The following is a 20446-nucleotide window of genomic DNA, read 5'->3' on the forward strand; positions in this document are numbered from 1 at the left end:
CCCCTAAGCCACTCTGCTTCTTGAATTTTGCTCACGTAAAACCCCATGGTATTACAGAGTATAATCAGGATGGCAGACAGTCAAGTCCTGGACTTGCTCTGTGGATGGCAAAATGTAGAGTCTATTTGGCAGGTTAGTACTAATGCTGGTGCTAATGAAAAGTGTTCTTTATTTTCAGGTTGCCATCAAAGCCTATCCCAGAAAAGAATAATTATAAGGAAAAAAATGAGGCAAGAAAGCAAACTTTGAAATGGCGTTAGTGTACAAAACCGACTATTTTATAATAAGCAAGTTACTGATCCAGACAGCATAATGTCTTAAAAAACTGGACTCTATTACAAAAGCATTTCTGTGAATATCGATTTCAAATAGATTATTGCTAAAGGATAGTAAATGGCATGTTGAATTTTGGAAATTCTTTCGGCTACTTTACAAACATACATAAAATAGTGGAAAAGATGCATGCTCTAGAAACTTAGTACTTTTGTCATGCCTTTGGACTAAAAATAATGTGAAGACACTAGCAAATGGGCATTTGTAATACAGCTTCCTGAAGTCTACAGTGTCTTTTCTTCTGTATTTGCGATGCCTTTAGAAGTCTTCTGGTTTTTCTCTTCTGATTTTGGGATCTCCAGCTTAGTCTGAGGAGGAGTGTACCGCTTCTGTCAACCAACACAGAAGGGAGCGTTAGTCAAGTCTGAGACAAATACCATTTGAGAAGCAAACATATTGGTGATGACTAGAACTTGGCATGAAAAATGTATCTGCAATGAAGGGATGCAGCATATAAATTGCATATAAAAGCGATGTTTGATTTAAAAAAAAAAAACAGTTTCTAAAGCTGGGGCAGCTCAATTTGTAACACAATCCATATAAAGAGTCTGTGTTTATGAAAAGAAGGTTCTTTCCAACAATATTTCGACCATAAATTAAAGTCAAACAAGACCCTCAGGTCCATGTACAATGATGGGGCACTAAAAACTATCTTATTAATACAAATTTCTTGCGATTATCTACTTCTTTAAATACTCCCCTTCCCCCTTCCCCCTTCCCCCTTCCCCCAATTGGAATATAAACTGCTTGTGGAATAGAATTGTTTGGTCTTGTTCACCCCAGCATGTGACATCCTGCCTCAAACACAGTAGACCCTTACGGAATGTTTGTAGAAGTTGGATTTAATGTGTATGTATATTTACATTAAAATGATAAGTTGTTTCCACAATGATTATCTCAAAGTCTTATATGATATCTGGGAGTCTTCTGAATTTTCAAAGGATAATTAAATCTTTTTTATCCCCAGTGCATAACACAAAATTGTTACTAATGAAAGTCTGTTAATTAAATATGTTTTAATTGAAACCAATTTTGTAAAATGGTTGATAAGGGCAACTCTTTTTTAAACAAAATAGTCAGGAAAAGTTCCCATTCTATTTGCTGTCTATTCAAGACCACACAGAGTTCAAAAAGACGATTAACATTGAGGCAACTCCAAAGGCACCTTGCTGAGGATTAGTCTGAAAAACTGTCTAATGCCTACGGTTGAATGCAGGGATACAAACGGAAGGAGTAGAACTGAGCCAACTGAGAGCTTTAGAAATGTTTTCAATTCTGCTCAAAGTCAAGGATACCTGTAAAATCGGATCCGACTCTGTTGTTTTGTTGTTCGCATTGGTAGAGTTGTGACTCACTGCACAGATCTTGCCACCCTATAAAAATAACCATTGAGAACATGTCATAAGAGTCATCATAACAGAGCAAGGGTCAAAGAATGAACTCCTTGTGCTGATCACAAGCTGAGAAAATTCCAGCAGCCTGCCTTCCCTGGAAAAGCCAAACCATAACAAGCCTCAGGGACAATCATCATTAAAGGAATGGACTAGGAAAAAAAAAGAGATTAGATGGTAGGTTAAAATATTGATTAAAGTGTTCAGCTGCTGCAGAAGAGGGCCGTAGAAGGAGAAATATCTTCTCAGAATCAGAAAAACAATTCTACATAGGAAATAACACAGAAAAGCATGGAAACCCTGGAGCGTTCAGCAGTATTATTCCTGAGATGGGAACATTACCACGAATTTTCCGCTATGAGATGTGTCTCTTCTCCCTCCTTTCCCCCTTTTTATGTATAGTATATGTTACATGGAAGCATATTTATATATGCACAAATAGAGCATATGTATATACATATAAAATGCCCTATATACTATGATACTTTCCACATATTTGCATGTATAATATATGTATTTTATATGTATGTATATTCTTTCACATTATATCTTCTCCCACTTTTTCCTTCTGTGCATGTGTGTATAGACACAGACACACACACATACATACACACATATATAAAATATATAAACTGTGCTGTATAGTACATGTAAATATAACTGATATACTCTATAAATACCATACAGCCTCCCTAAATATTATATACACAAATTAAGAAGAGCATATATATGTATATATGTATATATAGATACACATATATATATATATATATACATACATATATACACACATATATAGTATACTAGATAGATCCACAGTAGACTAAATAGTCTATTGTATTCTTTTTTCTTCTTTCTTTCTTATTATGTACATATATCCATATATTATAAATGCATACATATTATAAATGTATATGCATATGCATAGAAAAAGTGAGAGAACAGAGAAAAAATATGTAAGTATGTCATGTTACCTGCCTAGTACACATTCAGATCGACATATAATTCTACCTTTAAATATTAGGGATGTGAGATTGTAGAATGGAATAGAAAACTGGTTCTGGAATCAGAAGATGTGGATTCAAATCCTACCCCTGACACCATCAGTGGGACCTTAGGCAAGTCATTTAACCATGCTTAGCATCAGTTTCTTCACCTATAAAATAAGGAGACTGAATAAGATGGTCTGTAGAGCCCTTGAAAAATTTTGATCTTTGATCCTATAAGCCATAGAGATAAATGCATGTGAGTGTATCTCTGTAGGATCACTGAACATAATTTGAAAAGAACCCTCCAGACCATTTTATTCAACCTCCTCATTTTATTAATGAAGAAACTGGTGCTTACAGTGCAGTTAAGTGACTTATCTAAGGTTGTACGTATGTATGTATGAGTGTGTATGTAACAGCAGAAAGCCCACTTTAATTATCTATCTTGATATCTGCCAGATTTTTTTCAATCATCAACTATTTTACTAGAATTTCTCTATCCTTTTCAAAAGAGAGAATTTTGGAAACAAAGTCACAATTGCTGGGTAATCAGAACAAACAAATCGTATTTATTAAACTCCATTTCTAAACAAATGAAATCATTTGTAGCCAAAGAAAACATTCTAGGTGAGCTATTCAAAAGTTTTTCACCCTTTCCCTGTCTTTCAATCTTTAGAACAATAAAATAAGCTAATATGGGATATTATAATGTTCTACGTGGATATAAAATTTAGGTTTGCTGCTTTCCCCTCCTTCTCGCTGCCTCCTCCCACAGGCATTCTGACAATGACTACCTAGGCAAGAATCTGAGCCCCTTAGCCGTCTATCTAACCTTGAGCAACTCATTTTTTTCTGGTCAATTTCTCTATTGTAACAAGATGAGGTTCTAAGATTCTATCAACTCTAAAATTCTATGATTAAACAAAGAGAAAGAACCAGAAGCAGAGCAGTGAACGTTCGGAGATTCATATATTGTGTGATATTGGACAAGACCATATTCATACATGAAGTAAAATAAAGCCTCCAGTCCCATGACAATTTCAATCTTTAACCCCTGCACAAGTAGGAAAAGAGGACTCTATGCTTTGGATAGCTCCAGATTCATTGGTCAATCACAACTATTATATTTTTCTTTTCATAGACCTAATTTGTTACCTCTTTTCATTTTACCCTTAGTGAAAAATAACCACATACACATACATGTATACACAGATACACACAGAGATAATTGAAATAAGTCCTCTACATAATGGCTGTTTCCGTTAGTGCAAAGATGAATTACAAGATGAAAGCTATTCATCATCACAGCATCCCTCCTTAGGTTTCTTGTAGGGATTTGCCTGTAATTTTATTTTGCATTTATCAGTATTCTCCTCTGTAAAACCAAGTGAATTGAATTATTTGTGCCCTCTCTTTCATGGTTTGCCCTTTGCCATAACCATCTTCAAATCACAGCTGCTAGAATAATGCCTTAAATATTAGCATCCAACTATAAGTTAGTTAACATGAATTATACTGAAAAGTCAAGTCTTGTTAATTAAATTTCAGTATAAACAAAAAACTTATAAAACTCCCCAAAAGCCATCTTCCTCCTACTATACTCCATGGTGAAAACCTTTAAACTTCTTTTCCCTCTGTGTTTTAGGAAGAAGCTTAATGAGATAGCATTCATAAAGCCCTTTGAGTTTCTCAGGAAGGCAATGCTAGATAAGGCCAAAGTAATTATAACTTGTAAGCATCTTGTCTTAATAAGCATCTTATCAACCTTGTAGCTATTGTTGGAGGAAACTCTCCTTTTGTATGAAAACAAGAGACCCATGAAATCTGTAGGCTTTATTACCTACTTTATAGAGTCCCTGATGAGAGAATATTCCAGCATTCTAAGCAAGCTTGGTGAAAAAGATGACCCCTGGAAATGTCATAGGAGATTGTGCAAGCCCAGGGCTGCCTCAAACATGCCCTCAGAGGGACTGGGGCACTTTGGCAGATATACAGCCTTTGCTTTATCACAACCACTTGCTTTTCTGGACAATTAACTCCTAACTTGCTGGGGTGAGGATGAAACCTAGAAACAACGCACATGATGATTTTGATTGAAGGGGAGAAGGGGAGAAAAAATCCCATCAGAACCATTATGTCCTGATGGCTGAAAGCTGTCTGAAATGATTTCTGGCTTCACTATTAATCCAAATGAAACCAGAGGCAGTAGCATCACAACAAGTTTCACATAAAACATAAGTACTAAGCTATTTTCTCCTCAAATATCCTAAATAATAATTAATAAATATTAGAAATTTCATTACAATTATTTGGAAAGCACTGTACGTGCTTTGGTTGGCTCCTCAGTATTAGTTCGCCCCTCATCTCAAGGGGACCATATGAAGTATAAGAAAGGAGCCATCTATGCTCCATTTATTCTATGTTCAAGGCCATTGAAGGCCATTCTCCCAACTTCACTTACAAAATGGAATTGTTTAAATGATTAAAAAATACATAGACTCTCTCCAGCATATTAGTCCTTTCCACACGATTGACAAGTAATCCCAAGAAGCAGAAGACATTGTCACTAAGAAGGAAATAAGTAGAATTAATAGAAATCCAAATGCCACAAATAGCAGAAGGAGGGGAGGTATGGAGAGAGTGAGAGAGGGTAAGGAGTAGGGGAAGAGAAAGGGAGACAGGGAGGAAGACTGGAAGAACAGAGAGGAGAGGAAAATGAAGAGGAAAAAGGAAAAGGAGAAGCTAGGGGAAGAGGAGAAGCATAGAGGGAGCAGATGACATATGGAAATGGGGACATAGAGGTTCACCTCTTGTAATTTTATCCTTTTACCCTGATTTTTTTCAAAGAAACATTGCTGGAATTATAATCGTATATACACATACAAACAAGTGAGTATATCAATACAGTAGACACAGATCTCATATAGTAATATTAATATAGAAATATATGAACTAGAATATATTGTAAACTATAACATGTCATTTTCTAATCATATCTGCTACATATTCTTGTATTTCATCTGAAATGAGCTGGCATAAATAGTGCTAACTGCTAAAGTGTTAGCACATTAACAAACTCTAACTGGAAGAAAGAAAGGAAAGCCTAGGTTGTCATGATGATATCATTCCTCTAAGTCCTCAAAGAAGTAGGAGTCCAGTAGTAAGGAATCACAAAAACAAATACAAAACGGGCAGTGTAGTTCAACCTGCACTCCAGGTGGGATGACCTGAGGTCCATACCCAATTACTTACCAAGTCTTTTGAGGGTTAATAATATTTATTCACCCATTCATTTAATAAACATTTGTTTAGCCTTTAGAAAGTCTGGACACTGGAGTACATCTTCCACTGATATGCAATCTTTGCTGTATCTCTCTTTCTATTGGAGGAATTATCAAAAGTGTGATGTATTTAGCAGATTTACTGAGTCTCAAAGTTAGGTACAAAAGTCACGGCAGTGGGAATCTCCCTATGAGTTACTTTGTAATTAAGGGGATATGGGAACAAATGTGTATAGATGAGAATAGTTAATCACACCTTCTGGGTGCTCTTTTCCTGTAGAATGAGTCTGAGCAATCAAAATACTGACTCTTATTTACTTTCATTGATTCACGTGTGAATGAAATATGCAGACTACAGAAACATGGACATAAGGGTATTTTTGAAGAGAAATAATAACTGATTTAACCAATCTGTATGATGATCTAACATTTGCAAAAGTTTCAATACACATGATCTCACCAAGGAATATAACAGCCCTGTAAGGTAGAGGCATCTTGATTTCTATTGTACAGATTTCTAATTATATTCAAATATTATATGGGCAAGTGATATATTTGTGAATAAATGTGACACTTTCATTACCTTCTATAAAAGGCAAATTATAATAGAAAGAATGAGGTGGGAACCAGGTGACAAAACCAGTTGGATGACTGTTTTTGTTAGTTTTGTCTCAATGTAATTATTTAATATATTAGATAATGCAAAGTAAATGCAGAGTAAGAGACTGGCAAGGTGACATTTGAGGAGAAGGAAGAAGGAAGAAGAAGATTGATCCATACAAAAATCCCAAATCTCAGAAAACATGAAACAGCACAGATATGTCATGAAAATACCAATATTTAAGTTTGTGTTATAAAGTCTGAAGAAAAATATCACATAGAATTTAGCAAATAAACAAAATGAATTTGATATTTTACTAAATAGGTTACATAATTTTAAGGGCATTGCTTAAAAATTATTGGAATGACACTCATGAACAGAATATTATAATAAAAAGACTTATTTTTTCCACTTACATGTAAACATAGTTCTCAACATTCGTTTTAATAAAATTTTAAAGCCCAGATTTTTCTCCCTCTCACCCTTCCTCCCCCTCCCAAATACAGCAAACAATCTGATATGCGCTAAACATGGACAATGATGTTATACATAATTCCACATTAATCATATTGTGAAAATAATCAAAACAAAAAGAGAAAACCATGAAAAAAAATGAGTGAAAATAGTATGCTTCAAACAGCATTCAGAATCCACAGCACTTTCTCTGGGTGTGGATAACATTTTCCATCATTTCTTTCAGAATTGTCTTGAATCATTGCACTGCTGAGAAGAGCTGTCAATCAAAGATGATCATCACACAATGTTGCTGTTGCTCTGTACAATGTTCTCTGAGTTCTGCTCACTTCACTCAACATTAGTTCAGGTAAGTCTTTCCAGGTCTTATTTTATTTTTCTTTACAAAATCCTCCTGTTCATCATTTTTTATGGCAAAATAATATTCTATCACATTCATATATCTCAACTTTTTCCGTTATTTCCTAGTTGTTGGCTATCCCCTCAATTTCCAATTTTTGACACCTCAAAAAGATCTGCTAAAATATTTTTTTTTTTACATGTGGGTCCTTTTTCTATTTTTATAATCTCTTTGGGACGCAGAACTCATAGTGGCATTACTGTATCAAAGGGCATGCACAGTTTGCTTGCTCTTTGGACATAGTTTCAAATTCCTCTCCAGAATATTTGGATCTAAAATGGGGTGAAGTATTTTATTTCATCTTCTGCTAATCTAAGCAATTTATATTATTTTGTAAATATTCATGCATTTCTCTTACATTGTCAAATTTATTAACATACAGTTGGGCAAATTATGTTTATTGCTTTAATTTCCTCTTCATTAACAGGATAGAGGAAAATATGGTTAGTCTTTCACAACATGGTTGTTACAGAATTGTTTCGCATGACTAGACATGTGTAACCTATATCAAATTGCTTGTCTTCTCAATGAGGATGGGGGAAGAGGGGAAAGGGGAGATAATGTGGAACTCAAAGCATTATAAATCAGTGTTAAAATGTTTTCACATGCAACTAGTAATAAGATGTATAAGTAACGGGGTATAGAAATCTATCTTACCCTACAGGAAAATAGAAGGCAAGGGCAGAAGAGAGGGGAAGTGATAGAAGGGAAGCAGATTGGAGGAAAGGGTAATCAGAATACATGCTGTCCTGGACTGGGAGGAAGGGGGAGATGGGGGGGAGAGTTTGAAATTCAAAATTTTATGGAAGTAAATGTTGAAAACTGAAAATAAATCTTTAAAAAATAATTTCCTCTTCATTGGTCATGAATTCACTTTTTTTTCTTTTTTGAAACAGCTAATTTCATTTCCCTCTTTTTAAAATCAAATTAACAAAAAGGCTTTCTATTTTATTGTTTTTTTCATAAAACCTGTTGTCAGTTTTATTTATTAATTCATTCATTTTCTTACTTTTGATTTTGTTAGTCTCTATTTTGATAGAATTTCTAATTTGATATTTAATTAGGGATTTTTAATTTGCTCTTTTCCTAACTTTTTATGGTGCATCACCAATTCATTGATCTCCTCTTTCTCTATTTGATTCATTCAAGCATTTAGATATTTACAATTTCCTCTAAGTACTGCTTTGACTGCATACAATAAATTTTCAAATACTGTCTGATTATTGTTTTTCTCTCAGAAGAAATCATCTGTTGTTCCTATGATTTGGTCTTTAACCTGCTCCTTCTTTAGGAATAGAATATTTAGTTTCCAATAATTTTAATCTATATTTCCATGGTCCTTTGTTACATGTAATTTTTATTGCAACATCATCTGAAATGGATGTATTTAATATCTCCACCTTTCTGCATTTGACTCTGAGATTTTTATGCTTTATTGCATGGTCACTTATTGTGTAGGTGCCGTGTATTACTGACAAAAAGGTATGTTCCTTTCTATCCCCATTCAATTTTCTCCAGAAGTCTATCACATCTAACTTTTGCAAAATTCTATTTATCTCAACTTCTCTCTTGTTCATTTTGTGGCTAGATTTATCTCGTTCTGACAGGGGGAGGTAGAGGTCCTTCACTAGTACAGTGCTATTGTACCTTTTTTCCTATAACTCACTTAACTTCTCTAAGAATTTAGTTAGTATACCTTTTGGTACATGTGTGATTAGTATTTGTATTACTTTGTCATCTAAGGTACCTTCTAACAAGATGTATTTCCTTCCTTACCTCTTTTAATTAGATCTATTTTTGCTTTGGCTTTGTCTGAGAAGAGGATTACTACTCCTGCTTTTTTTTTTTTTTTTTAACTTCTGCTGAAGCATGTTATTTTCTGCTACTTCCTTTTCCAAGCTGTTGAATCTTTTACATAACTCATTTCTTTTCCCAATTTTTCTTCTACCTGTATTTATTTTGCAAATCCTTCTTAAGCTTTCCAAAAAGGCTTTTTTGACTTGAGACAAATTCATCTTCACCTTTGAGGCTTTATATACATGTAAGTATTTGTAAGGGGCGCTGACCGCCACACCATCTGGGACACCACACTGACGGACATCAGGTAAACTGAGTCCAGAGCAGGGAAGGGTGAACAAGATGGCACTGGAAGGGATGGCCCCACCCCTGGTTTGTTGTTGTCACTATAGTTCCAGCTTGTGTTCATTTCTATAGTTTCGGGTTTGTTTATGTGTGTTACCATGGTTCACTGGGCTAGCTGGCAAAGACTATATAATCAGAGTGCTTGCTTGAATAAATGGGAATTGCTTCAATGACCCGCTCTCCCGCCTTATTCTTTTATTCGCAAGCTCCACAGGAGGATGAGCAGCCTGCTGGCCAGGCATAAGACTTGCCCCTCTCGGTAAGCTATGCCATAACCTTAGCAGGGACTTTGACACTGTTGTCCTCTTTTGAGTTTATGTTTTGATCTTCCCTGTCACCATAGTAATTTTCTATGGTCAAGGTTCTTTTCTATTTCTTTTTTTTGTTCACTTTTTAGACTATTTCATGACTTTTAAAGTTCAACTTTCCTATTGGGGAATAAGGGGCACTGAACCAAGTGTCTTGTGTTGGGAGCCAGAGGCCTGGTCATTCATTTTCTGTGTCTGGTCTTCAGGTGCTGAGGCTCGCCCATTGCTCTGGGGTGACTGAGCTTATTCATGTCTGTTGACCTGGAATTCTGGGGCTCAATTTGCTTCTTGTGCTATGGCTGGAGGCCTCACAGCTGGACTGCTGTGCCACTGGGTTCTTGATCCTGGACCATGGGCTTTGGTTGCTGATCTGTGCTGTGGCTAAAAGCCTCATTCTGACTTGCCAGAACACTGTACTGGGTGGCACACCCTTTTTAATGAAGTGAGAACGACCTTTCATAAAGTACTTCTAAGTTATCTCAAGCTGGAAAATTGTTTCACTCCATATTTTTCTAGACTTTATTGCTCCAGAAGCAATTTAGTGGTTTGATTTAACATTATTTCTGAGGAAAACTAGGGAGAGCTCAGGCAACATTCTGGCTTTTCTCCACCACCTTGGCTCTACCTCCCCTACAAAGGCTTATTTTGTTTAGTAGACAGGATCTTACAAAGGAAAAGTGAAGAAGTTAAGTGATTGGATTCAAACACATGGTATAATGAAAGAGCCTAGTGTAGTAGAAATCCTGCCAGAAAGATCTCCAAATTTTATATCCTGCATTCATGGTGGTTTGTGTTTGTCAAAGTGGTATTTTTTCTGCCTTGTTCTAATAAACATATGTTTATACATTAATTATGTCAAAATTTATATTGTATATCTTCAGGTCTGTTTTTATTTGATTTCTTCTGGGTAGATAAATATTAAGAAGATAGATATTAGTAGATAAATATTAGGAAGTTGTCTGAGGTGTATAGACATTAAACGATTTGCCCACAGAAACACCTCAAATATATTTTCTTTTTCTTTATATCCATTTTTATAAGAAAGGCCATTGCATTTAGAGGCAGGGAAGAGATCTGTAAATACTAGCTTTGTTATATCCTACCTGTAGGCCCATAGTCAAATCGTTAATCTTGCTGATCTCATGTTCTCATCTACAAAATTATAGATTAACTCTAAAGGGCATTCTTTTTTTTGGGATCATAGGTTTCTTTTCTTCATTAACTTATTTATTTTAGTTGTCAACATTCATTTCCACAAGATTTTGAGTTTCAAATTTTCTGCCCATATCTCCCCTCCCTCAGCCCAAGACATAGTGCATTCTGAATACACCTTCCCCCAATCTGCCCTCCCTTCTATCACATCCCTCCCTTATCTTATTCCCATCTTCTGTCTTTTATTGTAGGGCAAGATAGATTTCTATATTCCATTACCTGTATTTCTTATTTCCCAGTTGCATGCAAAAACAATTCTCAACATTTGTTCCTAAAACTTTGAGTTCCAACTTCTCTCCCTTCCTCCCTCTCCACATATCCCCACTGTGAAGGTAAGCAATTCAGTATAGGCTATATATGTGTAGTTATGCAAAAGACTTCCATAATAGTCAGGTTGTGAAAGACTAACTATACTTCCCTCCATCCTATCATATCCCCCATTTATTCTATTCTCTTTTGATCTTGTCCCTCCCCCAAAGTGTTTACTTCTAATTGCTTTCTACTCCTATTTGCTTCCCCTTCTATCATCCCCCCTACACCCCCAACTTATCCCCTTCTCCCCTACTTTCCTGTAGAGTAAGATAGATTTTCATACCAAATTTAATGAGCATGTTATTCTCTCCTTAAGCCATATGTGATGAGTAAGCTTCACTTTTCCCCTCTCTCCTCCCCCTTTTCTTCTCCATTTAAAAAGCTTTTTCTTGACTCTTTTATAAGAAATAATTTGCCCCATTCTATTTCTCCCTTTCTCCTCTCAATATATTCCTCTCTCACCTCTTAATTTTATTTCTTTGGATATTATCCCTTCCTATTCCACTCACCCTCTGCCATCTGTGTGTGTGTGTGTGTAATCCCTTCAACTACCCAAATACTGAGAAAAGTTTCAAGACTTACAAATATTATCTTTCCATGTATGAATGTAAACAGTTCAAATTTAGTAAGCCCCTTATGATTTCTCTTTCCTGTTTGCCTTTTCATGCTTCTCTTGATTCTTGGATTTGAAAGTCAAATTTTCTATTCAGCTCTGGTCTTTTCATCAAGAATGTTTGAAAATGCTCTGTTTCATTTAATGACCATTTTTCCCCTGAATTATTATACTCAGTTTTGCTGGGTAGGTAATTTTTGGTTTTAATCCTAGTTCCTTTGACTTATGGAATATTATATTCCAAGCCCTTTGATCCCTTAATATAGAAGGTGCTAGATCTTGTGTTATCCTGATTATATTTCTGCAATACTTGAATTGTTTCTTTCTGACTGCTTGCAATATTTTCTCCTTGACCTGGAAACTCTGAAATCTGGCTACAATCCTAAGAGTTTTTCTTTTCAGATCTCTTTCAAGAAGTGATCAGTGGATTCTTTCAATATTTATTTTACCCTCTGGTTCTAGAATATCAGAGCTGTTTACCTTGATAATTTCATGAAAGATGATGTCTATGTTCTTTTTTTGATCATGTCTTTCAGGTAGTCCCATAATTTTTACATTATCTCTCCTGAATCTACTTTCCAGGTCAGTTGTTTTTCCAAATAGATATTTCACATTGTGTTCTATTTTTTCATTCTTTTGGTTTGTTTCATAATTTCTTGGTTTCTCATAAAGTCATTAGCTTCAGTCTGCTCTATTCTAATTTTTAAAGAACTATTTTCTTCAGTGAGATTTTGAACCTCCTTTTCCATTTGACTAATTGTGCTTTTTAAAGCATTCTTTTCCTCATTGGCTTTTTGGGACTGTTTTGCCATTTGAGTTAGTCTATTTTTAAATGTTTTATTTTCTTCAGCATTTGGGGGGGGGGGTCTTCTTAAGCAAGCTGTTGACTCACTTTTCATGATTTCTTGCATCACTTTCATTTCTTTTCCCAACTTTTCCTCCACCTCTCTTATTTGATTTTCAAAATCCTTTTTGAGGTCTTCCATGATCTGAGATTATTGCAAATTTATTCTGGAGGTTGGGATGGGGAAGCCTTGACTTTCATATCTTCCTCTGATGGTATTATTCTTCCTCATCTGAAAGGATGGAAGAAAATTCCTGCTCACCAAGAAAGTAACCTTCTATAGTCTTCTTTTTTTCCCTTTTTTGGGCATTTTCCCAGCCAGTAACTTGACTTTTGAGTCCTTTGTCAATTGGAGGGTATACTTTAGGGACCTGTAATTTCTCAGTCCTTCCAAGGTGGCACAATCAAGGGAGAGGAATTTGCTCCTCTCCTGGCCTACACTCTTGTCTGTTAGCAAAAAGCACTCTGTTCTGCCCAGGATGTGCGAAGACAATTCCCTCTCCAGAGCCTCCAACAGTTCCACCAGACCAGTGCTCTTCCTCACCCCAGGACCGCCACTCTGGCCTGAAATCTAGAACAGTAGTTCAGTTCTCCCAGGGTCTTCAGGCTGAGGGCTCCAAAAATGGATGCTCAGCTACAGTGACTTCCACAGTCCTGGGACATAGGCTAGGGCCAGTCCCTGCTCCCTTCTCACCCAGATGAAATTGCTTTCTCACTGACCTTTGAAGCTGTCTTTGGTGTTTCTGGGATGAGAAATCTCAGTCCTGTCCCTGCTGCACCCTGTGGCTGAGTCTGGGCTGGTCAGCCTTCCAGACTGTCTTGGGCTGGAAATATCTTTCATTCTTTCATTTTGTGGTTTTTGCTCCTTTAGAATTTGTTTAAAGTCATTTTTAAATTTTTTTTTAATTTTTAATTAAATTTATTTATTTAACTTTTAACATGCATTTTCACAAAATTTTGGGTTACAAATTTTCTCCCCTTTTCTCCCCTCCCCCCCTCAAACACCAAGCATTCTAATTGCCCCTCTGACCAATCTGCTCTCTCTTCTATCATCCCTCTCTGCCCTTGTCTCCATCTTCTCTTTTGTCCTGTAGGGCCAGATAGCTTTCTATACCCCTTTACCTGTATTTCTTATTTCCTAGTGGCAAGAACATTACTCGACAGTTGATCCTAACACTTTGAGTTCCACCTTCTTTACCTCCCTCCCTCTCCACGCCTTCCCTTTGGAAGGCAAGCAATTCAATATAGGCCAAATCTGTGTAGTTTTGCAAATGACTTCCATAATAGTTGTGTTGTATAGGACTAACTATATTTCCCTCCATCCTATCCTGTCCCCCATTACTTCTATTCTCTTTTGATCCTATCCCTCCCCATGAGTGTCGACCTCGAATTGCACTCTCCTCCCCATGCCCTCCCTTCTATCATCCCCCCCACCCTGCTTGTCCCCTTATCCCCCACTTTCCTGTATTGTGAGATAGGTTTTCCTACCAAAATGAGTGTGCATTTTATTCTTTCCTTTAGTGGAATGTGATGAGAGTAGACTTCATGTTTTTCTCTCACCTCCCCTCATTATCCTTCCACTAAGGAGTCTTTTGCTTGCCTCTTTTATGAGAGATAATTTGCCCCATTCCATTTCTCCCTTTCTCCTCCCAATATATTTCTCTCTCACTGCTTGATTTCATTTTTTTTTTTTTAGTATATGATCCCATCCTCTTCAATTCACTCTGTACACTCTGTCTCTATTTATGTGTGCGTGTGTGCATGTCTGTGTGTGTAATCCCACCCAGTACCCAGATACTGAAATGTTTCAAGAGTTACAAATATTGTCTTTCCATGTAGGAATGTGAACAGTTCAGCTTTAGTAAGTGCCTTATGACTTCTCTTTGCTGTTCACCTTTTCATGGTTTTCTTCATTCTTGTGTTTGAAAGTCAAATTTTCTTTTCATTTCTGGTCATTTCATCAAGAATACTTGAAAATCCTCTATTTCATTGAAAGACCAATTTTTCCCCTGAAGTATTATACTCAGTTTTGCTGGGTAGGTGATTCTTGGTTTGAGTCCTAGTTCCTTTGACTTCTGGAATATCCTATTCCATGCCCTTCGATCCCTTAATGTAGAGGCTGCTAGATCTTGTGTTATCCTGATTGTATTTCCACAATACTTGAATTGTTTCTTTCTAGCTGCTTGCAATATTTTCTCCTTGACCTGGGAACTCTGGAATTTGGCCACAATGTTCCTAGGAGTTTCTCTTTTTGGATCTCTTTCAGGCGGTGTTCTGTGGATTCCTTGAATATTTATTTTGCCCTCTGGTTCTAGAATCTCAGGGCAGTTTTCCTTGATAATTTCATGAAAGATGATGTCTAGGCTCTTCTTTTGATCATGGCTTTCAGGTAGTCCCATAATTTTTACATTGTCTCTCCTGGATCTATTTTCCAGGTCTGTTGTTTTTCCAATGAGATATTTCACATTATCTTCCATTTTTCCATTCTTCTCTCTTTGTTCTGTGATTTCTTGGTTTTGCATAAAGTCATTAGCGTCCATCTGTGCCATTCTAGTTTTGAAAGAACTATTTTCTTCAGTGAGCTTTTGAATCTCCTTTTCCATTTGGCTAATTCTGCTTTTGAAAGCATTCTTCTCCTCATTGGCTTTTTGAACCTCTTTTGCCAATTGAGTTAGCCTGTTTTTCAAGGTGTTATTTTCTTCCACATTTTTTTGGGGTCTCCTTTAGCAGAGTGCTGACCTGCTGTTCATGCTTTGACTGCATATCTCTCATTTCTCTTCCCAGCTTTTCCTCTACCTCTCTAACTTGATTTTCAAAATTCTTTTTGAGCTCTTCCATGGCCTGAGCCCATTGGGTGGGCTGGGACACAGAAGCCTTGATTTCTGTGTCTTTGCCTGATGGTAAGCATTGTTCTTCCTCATCAGAAAGGAAGGCAGGAAATGCCTGTTCTCCAAGAAAGTAGCCTTCTATAGTCTTATTTCTTTTCCCTTTTCTGGGCATTTTCCCAGCCAGTGACTTGACCTCTGAATATTCTCCTCACACCCACCTCGCCTCCTAATCCTCCCAGCCAGCGTTTGGGGTCTGAGATTGAAATGCTGCTTCCAGCCTTAGGGCTTTTGGCGGTGGCAGGGCTGCTATTCAGTGTGAGATTAAGTTCAGGTGCTCAGGTCAGGGCAGGGCCGCCTCTCAGTCTCAGTTCCCTCAGGGGGTTTATGCACAGACCTTCCACAATGGGTCCAGGCTCCCGCCTGCTTGGGGAGCCCTGGTCTGCAGCCGCCTCTCAGCTTCTACCTCCCGGGGGGGCCTGAATTATGGGGGCACCCCACTCCCCTCTCGACCCACCAAAGAGACTCTTTCACCGACCCCCGTCACCTGTGGGTGGAGGGACTTGTGTGGCCACTGGAGATCCCGTCCCTGAAGCCCGCTCGGATCTTTTCCTCTCAGTGCCACAGCCGTGGCAGGGCTGCACTCAGCTCCCAGTCCCGCCGCCCAGTCCGCAGTGCGAAGGACCCCCCGTGAGAGGTTTGCAGGTCTCTCCAGAATAGAAATCTCCCTTGCTCCAATATTCTGTGGCCTCTGGGTGCAGAATTCGCTGTGAGTTACTTCCCTGTAGCCGTTCTTTGGGTTGTGGGTTCAGAGCTATGTGTATGTGTGTCTTTCTACTCCGCCATCTTGGCTCCGCCCCCCTAAAGTCATTTTTTACAGGTATTTTATGGGCTTTGGGAGTAGAGGTAAGAGTATGTCCTTCCTTCTACTCCGTCATCTTGGCTCTGCCGCCTCCCCCCCCTGCTTAAAGTGCATTCTATGGTATTGATATTTAACTTCTCAGTCTCTGTTTTGTTAACTGTAAAGTCAATCTAACATTCCTAGTTATCCTAGTATCCCTAGTACCTTCTCTTCCAGTGTTAGTGTGAGGATCAAATGATATAATGCATGCATTATATTGTAAATGCAAAACTGACGTATATATGTGTGTCTATGTCTCTGGGTGAGATTTATCTTTAATATCAACTGGGATAGAAATATTTCTGAAAAGTATTATTTTATGAACCATTAAAAGGATAGAGCAGTTGAAGTAAAACTGTTATGAAATTTTACTATAAAGTACCTAATGAGATGAATGTTATAGATGATACTTTTAATGCTTATCCTAATGTGGAAGTAACTCTGAATTATGGAATCTGAAAGATTATTATTGAACATCATGGAGTCTGTCAGGTGGTCCTTGGCTAGAAAGATCTTAATTATGGTTCAGGGATAGATTTTTGTTTTTTTTCTGATAACTCTCCTAGCATATTAAATAATATATTATGTTCTAAAAGAAGCCCTTTTGAATCTCCCTTAAAGTTCATCCTTTCCTTATACTGATTACCTCTAATATATCCTGTATGAAGCTTCTTTCTGCCTTGTTTGCATTTAGTCTCTCCCAGAAGAATGTGAGCTCCTTCAGAATAGGGACAGTCTTTTGCCCTTCTTTGAATCTCCAATACTCAGCACAGTGCCTGGCACATAGTATATAATTAAGATTTGTTGATTGGTTAACTGATTGGTTGACCGGGGGCATTTGACTGTCAGTAGTTGTGCTAGTAGGCGATTATTTGTAGGGAAAATATCAAATCAGAAAGACCACCTACTAAGGTGTAGGAAGATTGAAAGGCTGTTATTTTTGTTACCACAACACAGAGAAAAATACTGGCAAACACTAAGATATAATAGTTATGGATAATTATAACTTCTGGGTACCTGCCCATGGTCTTATAATCCTTAAAAGAGAACATTCAATAAATATTTTACATTCTTTGATGAAAATTAAAACTCTCAGAACATTGAGAAAGCACTGAAGGAAATCACTCATTTGGACTTAGTCATGACATAAAAGTAGAATTGATTAGTGAAACATGAGCACTGGGGAACTAGGGATAAAACATCATCATTGCTTTTTAACATACAACAGTAAGGAATTGGAATGTTAGGCAAGTATCACATAAGGACCATAGGCTTTAGGGAAACAGACTTCAACAATTTCAGAGAAAAGATCAGCACGATCCCATATCTTGAGACTCTCCACAGTATTCTAAATTTTCATCCTCACCATTCCTCAAAATGTCTTCTATTACCTAATTCTTTGCCTTTGCTCATCCTATTCCTTTGATTAAGAACGTTCTTTCTTCCCAGGTCCCTGGACAGTTTATTTGCCACCAGCCTCTCAGTCAAAATACATTCTGAAATATTCATCACCAGGTTAGGAGTAGGGTGATGATTTTTCACCCCTTAAGCACCTGGATACCATTGACTAGACTGTGAATCAGTCATCTTACACACCAATGGAAGCATTGAGGTCCACATCAGTGCAAACATGGATGCCTGAAGCACTGACATAAAAGCCTTGGATATTCTGCCAACCCAGATATGTGGTATGTTACATGTGAGTGTATGTGTGTACATTTAATATCATCAAAATACTGAATGTTTTCCCCATGATAAAACTTTACCCGAGTTCTTCAATATTAGAGACCAAATTTACTTGGTAGAGGAAGAAAATATTGGGAAGAATTTTCATGAATATTTCTCCTTTTTTATGTTTGTTATTTTGACCAATGTGAACCTAAGCAAGTCCTTTTTTCTGGTTCCAGAATATTAAGATATTTCTTAACCCACAAAAGTCATGGTAAATTACTACTAGATGGTTTAAAGGGAAAAGAAATTCTGTAAGGGGGGTGGTATTTGGAAAATAATGTTGTCATTTGAGTTTTGCATCAGTTAAATTATACATGTTAAGTTCTTCAAAGTAAGCTCAAGTAATCCAAATACTATTTCCTCATTCTGATCAAAGAGGTCATAGGATTAGAGATCCAGAGGCTAGAATCATCCTCTAGGGTCTAGGTTCTTCAAGACTGATCAATTTAGCACAAGCTCAGGTCTTAGCAAGAAAGATTAACATAAGCTTAGGTTTAGAACAGGAAGTTCTAGAAGTCATTTAAGTATGGCCACTATGTGGTACATTGTATAGAGAAATAGACTGGGAGTAAGGAAGAAATGTATAGATCTTTAAAAGTTCAAATCTGGCCTCAGAATTTTATAAGCTGTTTGACTTTGGGCAAGTCATTTAACCTCTGTCTGCCTCAGTATCCTCATCAGCAAAGCACCTGATTCTCAGGGTTGTTGTGTGGATAAAACTATATTTGTAAAGTACTGTGTGTGCATGTATGGACATAAATACATTTATGTGCACATATACACACAACCACACATATGTAGATAGATATACATAATTTCTAGTTATTATAGTGATAGTAACAATGATGGAAATTGATGGGTGATGGTGATGATGATGATCCTCTTTGATGATGATGATGATGAAGATGATGATGATGGTGATATCCAATCTCCTCTTGATGGTGAGGAAACTGGGATCCACTGAAGTGGAGTGACTTGTCCAAAGTTACACAGGTGGCAAGGGGTATAAGTAGGATTTGAATGCAGGTCTTTTGACTCCAAGTCTAAAAGTCTTTTTACTTTACCCTTCTTTCAGTACAAATCAAGTAATTGATCATATAGCTGTAAGTATATAAAGAGTCTTCACACGTGAAGACACATTACAGGGGGGTTGAACAACAGTTTATGCTTATTTTTGGAGGGGGAGGGAACGGTGGAAACTTATGCTAATGGTTTACTAAAAGGAGAATGGATTGCTATGATGTGCACTAATGAAGAATGAGTTCCACTGAGAAAGACAGGACCTTTGGAAATACTGAGAAAGAATTACAAAAGGAGAAACTCATAATGATCAAGTTGGAAGGAATCTTCAGTGGTCACCTAGGTGAGATTATATCTAAGCATTGCTTCCTATAATATAAAAGAAATGAGCATTCAGCCCTAATTGGACAGTAATGAGGGACAACTTACTTCCAAGGGAGCCAAGTCCACTTTAGGAAACTTAAACTGTTAGGAAGATTTTTTAAATATTTAACTTGAAACAATTATTATGTTTCCCTTAAGCCTTCTCTTCTCCATTATAAATATTCCTAATTACTTCCATTAAACCAGCATGCTCTTAAGGATATTTAGAAGCATCCTGGCCACATTTGTGCCTGGCAATTTTTTAGCTTAGCAATTTCCTCCCTGAAATGTAACACTAAGACCTTAATATAAAACTCCTGAAATAGTCTCACCAGAGCAACATGTACTGGGCTACCACAAGTGGGATATTGTGTCTCTTTTGAGGAATTCCAATTTTAAATTACCCTTTTTTTGGCTATCAAAGCAATCTCATGCCATTAGTGATGCATGATTGTGTAAGGGAAGTGACAACAGATGTGATAATATATAAATTACTTTCAAATCTTAAATGACTCTATGGATGTTCCTTATTATTATTTTTATTATTATTTGAGACTATTCTTATTTTACAAGACATCATCAAAGGGAAGTGTGACTGCACAAATGTGTGGGTAACAATGAGTGATGACTGATGGGCAGTCCTCATATGTAATGGCAAACAGATTCAATGATATCTAAGGAATCCTCAGTCATGTCATGTAGACCC

The 20446-nt window shown here is 37.0% G+C and overlaps 1 protein-coding gene across 1 annotated transcript in view; it reads right to left on the minus strand.

Moving 5' to 3' along the window:
- Positions 1 to 256: 256 nt before the first annotated feature.
- The window catches only part of LUZP2 (leucine zipper protein 2), a 743524-nt gene continuing 723334 nt past the window's right edge, over positions 257 to 20446 (minus strand). The window contains exons 11-12 of the mRNA XM_072619311.1: positions 1629 to 1706; positions 257 to 662 (exon numbers count right to left, since the gene is read on the minus strand). Coding sequence (XP_072475412.1) covers positions 558 to 662; positions 1629 to 1706 — 183 coding nt within the window. The 3' untranslated portion in view covers positions 257 to 557. The remainder of the gene's footprint in view (positions 663 to 1628; positions 1707 to 20446) is intronic.

This window comes from Notamacropus eugenii, chromosome 6 (genome assembly GCF_028372415.1).
Source record: "Notamacropus eugenii isolate mMacEug1 chromosome 6, mMacEug1.pri_v2, whole genome shotgun sequence".
In the NCBI taxonomy this organism is placed as follows: domain Eukaryota; kingdom Metazoa; phylum Chordata; class Mammalia; order Diprotodontia; family Macropodidae; genus Notamacropus; species Notamacropus eugenii.